This window comes from Branchiostoma floridae, chromosome 16, assembly GCF_000003815.2.
Source record: "Branchiostoma floridae strain S238N-H82 chromosome 16, Bfl_VNyyK, whole genome shotgun sequence".
Lineage (NCBI taxonomy): Eukaryota > Metazoa > Chordata > Leptocardii > Amphioxiformes > Branchiostomatidae > Branchiostoma > Branchiostoma floridae.
In genome coordinates, this window is record NC_049994.1 from 9,283,057 (window position 1) to 9,290,740 (window position 7,684).

Below are 7,684 nucleotides of genomic sequence, written 5' to 3' on the forward strand. Positions count from 1 at the left end.
CAAGCAGGTTGTGATATAGCCTTGGTTTACACAATCTCTCGCTAGCTGGGGTTAATGACCCCTCCCGGAAGGCGGAGGTAACTGTAAGGCTGGCCGCTAGGAGCGCGATTTTAGTCAGGCTAGCTGTGATAGAACCAACCGTTGACAGCCTATCTATGGCAATCTATGACAGCCGAACTGTGTACAACACATGCACGACTAAAGGACACTATCAGTTCTCGATCGCACGACGACCAAGGCAGAGCCACCACAGTACAATGAACCTTCACACCTCAAACGGTCACAAATATGAACGAAATTAGAGATAAAAATATAAGATTTTCTGACATCTTTTTCTCAAGCATGTTTTGAATTCATGATGACAGGCCTATGTGTACAGCTTTTTCGAAATGTATCTCATTTCTTTGGCAAAACCAGTAACTTTTTAGCGGCCTAACTGATTTTGGTATTTAGCGGTTTAGCAGTAAATATTTGGGTATAAGAAAAGTCCTTCATACTCATTGGGGTTAGATATAAACAATGCTATAATAACACCGTCGTTGAATGACGTTTCAGTGGCGGTATTAGCTCCAGTGAAACAGTGTCATATCAGTATCCCCGGTCTGCCAGTTGTCCTTGAGTCACCATTTTCTGGGTGGGATGCTATAAGTAGTCCAACCTGTTGTTCCAGTGTAGGGCGATATAAATGCTTAGGAGCGAATATGGTTTTAAAGGTTGTTGAAAGAGATAAACGTCATAAATATCATGCACAACATAAAAATAGAAATCATTCGGACATCACATTTGGCAACATATAACAGGTTAACTCAAAGCGGTGTAAGGTAATGTTACAGAGCCATTGCATTTGTTCAGATATTCCATGTCCCAAACCCCCACAGTTGCAATGGTTCACTCTTGACCCTTGCACTCTAGACTAGGGTAGACCAAGGCTTGGGTAGACAGATACCACCGAGTATTGGGTGAGTGTTGATTTTTGACAATGAAGGAAGCGAAACCTTTATGGGATTACTACGCTATTAGCCTATTTTGGAATTTGTTCCTGGAATCTCCAATGACAGACTGATTAGTTTAGTCAGAGTTTTACGTTGATTGATGCGGATACACTATATACTATACACCTATATAGCTAGCTTCATTTTGTCGTGTGATCGTGCACTTACATGTGCATATACATGTTGGATAGGAATACTGGAGGTTAACATACATTTGTGTAACTTCCAAGGTCTCCAAGTAAGGAACTGTAAACATTGGTCTGCTTCTTAAACCAAGGAGGGTACCATACTTTCTTTCTAAGACAACGCACCACTTGTCTGCTATCTCATGTCTTCATGTAATTACATTTCTAGGTCGAAGAACATCTATTCTTCAACATGTTTCAAGGGCTACAATCGAAAGATTCGGATGCCGCAGAATCAGAGCTCGGCGGCAGCCCTGGTACTTTCCGTGTCCGCCAAGTGGCGTCTCTATCGGAAGTGTCCCTGATACTGGAGTGGGCAGCGGCCGAAGGATGGAACCCGGGCGTTCACGACGCAGAAAGTTTCTACCTTCAGGATGCTACTGGCTTCTACTTGGCGGAATTAGATGGCGTGCCAATAGGAGGATTCTCGATGGTTAAATACGGGGAAAACTTCGCCTTTGGGGGATTTTTGATCATCAAGCCTGCATTCCGTGGTAAGGGATATGCACTGAGACTATACAAGGCAGTGATGGAAGCATCAGATATGTCTGACAGAACAATCGGATTATACGGTATGGTACATTTGCAAGATACTTACAGCAGGATCGGGGGAGCCCAGTTTGCATGGAAGCAGAGCCGATTTCGAGGGGTTGGCACAGACGACGCCAAAGGCGTCAAACAAGTCGACAGTCCAGTGGCTATTGTTTCTGTTAAAGAGGTGGACTTTGAGCATCTCTGCGTGTTTGATGCGTCGGTGTTTGGCACAGCGCGACCAACTTTTCTGAAGAGTTGGATCTCGCAGCCTGGCATGGTCGCCCTCGTTGCTGTAGTGACAACCACAGCGTGTGGCGAAGACGAAGATGCGCGCAGCAAGGAGACCACGATTGTCGGCTGCGGATGTATTCGTCTTAGCGTCGAGAGCTACAAGGATGCCAACTTTTCCCGTAGAATCGGCCCCATTTTTGCTGAGTCTGCAGCGGTTGGCTCGCAGCTATTTGCCGCTCTGACAGCCACTGTACCGTTGGGAATTCCTTACTACATCGACGTTCCACACACAAACGAAAGCGCCATGGAGATTGCCAGGGAAGCCAGCCTACAGTCGGTATACCAGACGGCACGTATGTTTATTAACGGCGATAGGGGAGTTAAATGCAGCATGATATACGGGATCACTTCTTTGGAACTTGGTTAACACTGAAATAATCAGAGATATTCAGCAAGTCTATACCCTACCATGTCCCTTCTCGTACATATACTATAGAAAGCATATAGAGGAGACAAGCCTGAACTCAGCCACTATTACAAATTTGCGGAAATAGCACATGGTAAAACGTTAGTTCAAGCTCAGTCCGATAAGTTTCATGATGCCTACAATCCAGAACAGCAACAAAACAACGGCGACTATGGGAGAGACGTCTGCAAGAACACGACCTCTTCACCCCATGTGGTGGCCAAGTCTGTTGTCCATTGAAATATGAGTTCGCCGGTGCTCCCATACCTTTCTTTGAAAACGCAGTGTGGCCCACTCTCCCCAACCCAAGCTCATCCAAGTACCCACCCGGCTCGAGGGCGCGCAAGATGTCTGACCGCTTCAACGAGAAGTATACCAGTATGATCAGGTGTCTACACGATATGTTCAATGGACACCCGGACAACATGAAGAAGTGCTACGGCCTAATGTCATCCCTGACCGTGGATGCCAAGAAAATGGTCCAAACACCGATCGACCCAGACGGCGACCCCAACATAGGGCAGAATGTGGCTCCTACATTCGAGTGGTATCCGCCTGTCAACTAATCTAATCCGGACACACGTACATACAACGCAGGGAGAGTAGACGATTAGAAAGATAACGTTAGCTCTTTCATTAACAAAATTACTACAGCAGCACCTCTGACAGAGGACATCACAAATAGCAATTGGATCCCATGTAAAGGCATAGCATATTCTGTACGTAGCATGATGAAGGAAACTACAGATGCCAAGATTGTAGATTTTGTAGAAAGTAGTCGGACACAATCTCTATCTATTTCGATTATCTCACTCAAGTCAAGTGAATAAAAGACGTTATGAAGTAGACAGACGTATCCATCTTCTACAGAATACACATTTCGATTGCTGAGAATAGCTTAGAGTTGAAAATTTCCAGATAACGGTTGCAGTTAAATAGGAAATGAACGGTAGTAGAGCACTAGAGAGAAAGTAAAACAGAAGACCCACCGCATGGCTTCATAACTAAATCCACATCGTGAACACTGTATACTAACAAGTAATTATAGCAGGACAAGAGAGACAAAAAATAAAGATACAAAGAAGAAGTTGCAAAGATGATCTGTAACAGCAACATATAACTGGGGAAAATGATGCGTTGATCATTTGTCAAATTAGTATCGCTTGAGAAATTGCAATAAACGTGGTGGTATTATGGTCAGGTAATTATGGTAATGGCTGTTTCCCAACGGGCACGCACATAAATCAGTTAGACAGTAGAGTTACACCCAAACAAGCTGTTTCTTGAGGTACAACAGAAAAACTCGTTGAGAACTGGATTATCACATTCGACAAAGTACGTTTTTCAAGTCGGTAGAACTCATGAAAAAATGTTGTATGGCACCGTGTCCCAGTGTGTAGTGCTGACTGTTACTTAAAACAGCTCCCATGGGCTTACTTGTCAACTATTGACTTGCCTTGACCCCGCTTTGTCATACAATTGGCAATAACAAATCACCTTATGGTTTATGATTTGAAAGTGAACAGCGGTAGACTTTATGGTAAATATATATATAGCCTCCCTTGCAAAACTTGAGGATAAATGGAGCAGAAAAGAACATGGAAAGTCCTCGGGTTAACAATGATTGGATACTTAATCATTTTCTTTTCAAATAAATCTGAGGGTAGATAAAATATTATATCTCTACCAATGCCAGATCTTTCTGGTCATTCTCGGGTCTGATGGTAGAACGTTACCTCTTGAGAGCAGAAAATTGATAACATTTTCCGTTGTTGATGCGATCGTAGGAGAACTAATTGAAGTTCGTACATTTTACATGCAAACAACGTGTTAAAGAAACAGCAGAGAGCTGAACTAAGTAGGTGTCTGAATGCTCGTATCTTTCGCACAAGAAAGATCGCTATGGAGAAGGTGATGGTGAACGATTGACCCTTGTATCGGCCCAAGGCGTTTTCAGCGGTTGAACTGCCTACTTGTGTCATAGCAGTGAGCTGGGGCGCAACAGTCTGGACAGGTGGGTGTTGTTTTCTCACTGCTAGCATTGCGCTCACTGTCCACTAAAATTCTTTATCCGTAACTCGTGTATAGGTTCTGAACATGAAACGGTTTCTTCGAATGTGTAAGTTTGCGGGTAGATTGTATTTTTCGCGAGATGGAGAAAATGGTGATACATTGCATTCACTTGGTCAAGATAGGAATGTAATTCAGTATTAGAGGAATAAGGAATACACACTTTTAACCCTATATTGGGTCATCTCTGGCACGTACTGGATAATTACTCGCCATTATTCAAGCGCCTAAATGGACATGTATGAGCCCAGTTTGCATGCTCATTAACAGTACACAACGCTTACAAAGTAGGAACGAATTATCTTTTTTAACTACTTATAACGTTAAATGTATACTCTGTCAGGTTACAAAAACTGGGAACAGAGACTCTCAATAAAAAGTGGCCGATCAACCACTCGAGTGGCCCCATAGCCTTTGGCATAATAGTTCACTTGAATGTTTCATATGTAATCGGTATCTTTTCCGTCGCCAGGAGCCATGGCGATCTTCACAGCCATCCTGGTACTTGCGTGTCTTTTCTCTGGATGGCCTGATGTCACCGCTCAAGGTAAGGAAGATTTACAAAGCCCAGTCTATATAGAGTTGTATTTTTTTCATGTAATGTGTATACTACATGTATTATATGTAGCTGGAATTGAAGCAAAATCTGTTCCTTGGAACCTGTGACGAAACATATATGTTATGCATCGCTTTCCTACGCCACGTTTGTCTCCGTGTACGGATCTTCTGTCCGTATGTCTGTATGTATGCATTCTTTTGTGTTCAACTCATAGTTACTTGTATATACTGTTGGTAGTGTGGCAGGAAATGAGTGGAAAGATTACTCTCCAATCAGAGGTTAGGCTCTGGCTGCTTTTTTTAACGTTTTTTAATCGTTTTTATCGGGAGTATGGAAAGATGGCGTCAGGGCAAATCAGACTTGGATTGGTAGGAAGCTGACTTCAGAGGTGTTAGAACTAGTCAATTGTCAGACATGACAGACATTCTAGGTCAGTGGAAGAGGGTACTAATTAACGGGAGGATATTTTTCGTCTGTATTTTTGTCTGCGCTTTCGCAATTACATATTTTCCATATGCTAGTCATGTTCACCGCAGAGTGACAGGAAATGATTAATGGATACATGCAATGTAAACCAACCCTTATATGTACAATTGACGGACTTATATCAAACATGACATACGAGACACTTTACGGCGGCGTGAGATCCTCGAACTCTTGTTTCATTGTATGTGTTACAGGAGCCGACAATATAGACATAGCAGCGCTGAGGAAAACCCTCCAAAGTGCCATAGAGCTGGAGTGGGCCACCATCCCTCCGTATCTGAACGCTGCCCTCAGCATCAAGAATGGTACAAACAAGCCGGTGAATGGTATACTGTGGAGCATCTTGTACAACGAGATGGATCACATGGCGCTGGCGTCCAACATGCTGAACGCCATAGGCGGGGCGCCCGTGCTGAACGACCCAGCCAGAACACCGCGGTACCCGGGCCCCCTCCCCGCTGGCTGCCTCCCCGACCTCAACGTGACGCTGGAGAAGATGACGAGGGCTCACACGGAAAGGGTGTTCATGGGAATCGAAACGCCCGAATGCGAAGACTCCGTCACAAAATACCACGATCTCATTTCAAAAGCAGCATCCCCAGAAGCGTCCAACAAAACGTCTCAAAGCGTGGAAGACGCCTTTCCTGGACTCTTGGCTAAATGTAACGAAAGGGGGTTCAGTCCAGCTACCATAGGGGCGATCTATATCCACAAGATTCTGTGTCCTATGCTGAAGCTGGAGATGCAAGCACAAGGAAGCCCCGAAGGGACTATATTCACAGGAGATCCCGGGCGTCAAGTCTCGATTCCCTTCAAAGTCAGCAACCTTACCACAGCTATCAGAGCTATTGCCTTCATCACTTCCCAAGGAGAGGGCGGAGATGCTTGCAACCCTTATGTTGATGACCAATTTACTGACAACAATAAGAAGAAGGTTCCGTCTCACTACTTCAAGTTTGCCGAGATCGTCAACGGCAAGGAGGTGGAGTATGGAGGTAACTCTTGCCCGGCGAGACAGCCGTGGTGCCGCGATTACTTTGCCCCTTGCAATGGTATCAACTGTGAGAACGCCATTACCTTCAACGGAACAGAAGTACCCTTCGATGAGAACGAGGTGTGGCCAATCATCTCCAACCCCAGCACCGATCTCTACCCTCCTGGATCCATGGCAAGGAATCTGTCAGATGCTTTCAATGCAGAGTACGTGTCGCTCATGCAGTGCCTACATGATGCTGTGAACGGACAACCAGACAAGATGTTTGGAGAGTGTATCCCCGACATGAAAGGTCTCAGAAGCATAGGCAATCAACTCGTGCAGACGCCCATCAATCCAGGAGGTGATCCTGCCGTCGGTCCCAACGCCTCTCCCACCTACGAGGTACAAGGGTCGCTACTGAACGGGAAAGCGGATTCAGCGTCAGCTCGGAGTTATCCACAGAAGCTTTTTTCTCTTTTTTTGTCATGCTCTTTTATTTTTCGGGCCATGACTACTTTAGTAGCCTGCTAAGTACCTATGGCTTCCCTCGGGGCACCCGTGGGTGTTTTTGTCCGGTATTTTATTTTCCACCAAAAAAATTCATGACTCGCTATGTACAATAAGCTTAATATCACATAGTACCGGTACATTACACCTAGCCGCATATCTACCACAGGTTAGCGATTTCCATTGCTATAGTTTTGAATGCTTGCTCCCTTGAATGCAAAAGTCTTCTTTCCTGTTTTTCTTTTCTTCATTCCTTCTAATGCTAAGATCGGGAAGCGTGATGCAGACACCTTTTTTGCGGCAACTTTTTGCATTGGTGTGAAATATAGCATAAAGAGCATAAGGTAATAGAAAGATAGTAGAAAATCATAGGATTGTATAAGGCATTTGTCCATGTAAGGTTAGCTTTGTACCATGTTATCGCTTATAGGCTGGTGAAAAAAAGGACCACGTGTTTAGTGATAAAATAGAAGCAACAAGCAAGTAACATCTTTTTAAGATTTTGTAGAGTATGTAAAGAGATTGTAAAGGAGATGAAATTCATCAATGATAAGGACAAAACAAGTTGTATGCATCATTATCATATCCAATGATACATTTGTAAGTGCTGTACTATTTCATAATTCCATCAATGGATAGTAAAGACAGCAAGAAAGATTTGACACCAACAAATCAAAA

The 7,684-nt window shown here is 44.0% G+C and overlaps 2 protein-coding genes across 2 annotated transcripts; both read left to right on the forward strand.

The window, feature by feature from the left end:
- Positions 1-900: 900 nt before the first annotated feature.
- Positions 901-3,578, forward strand: LOC118432749. Its single transcript, XM_035844361.1, has 2 exons — positions 901-959; positions 1,347-3,578. The coding sequence occupies exon 2, from the start codon at positions 1,371-1,373 to the stop codon at positions 2,367-2,369; it is 999 nt and encodes a 332-aa protein (XP_035700254.1). The 5' UTR covers positions 901-959; positions 1,347-1,370; the 3' UTR covers positions 2,370-3,578.
- Positions 3,579-4,955: 1,377 nt separating this feature from the next.
- LOC118403554 lies at positions 4,956-7,030 on the forward strand. The gene is made up of 2 exons (XM_035802289.1): positions 4,956-5,025; positions 5,718-7,030. Exons 1-2 carry the CDS (start codon positions 4,956-4,958, stop codon positions 7,028-7,030), a joined length of 1,383 nt encoding a protein of 460 aa, XP_035658182.1.
- The last annotated feature ends 654 nt before the right edge of the window (positions 7,031-7,684 follow it).

Bases quoted from the DNA above. Each gene is read 5' to 3' on its own strand.
- LOC118403554 (XM_035802289.1), top strand. From the start codon at position 4,956: ATGGCGATCTTCACAGCCATCCTGGTACTTGCGTGTCTTTTCTCTGGA. The intron at 5,026-5,717 runs GTAAGGAAGATT...TATGTGTTACAG, and splicing joins GCCTGATGTCACCGCTCAAG to GAGCCGACAATATAGACATA.
- LOC118432749 (XM_035844361.1), top strand. From the start codon at position 1,371: ATGTTTCAAGGGCTACAATCGAAAGATTCGGATGCCGCAGAATCAGAG.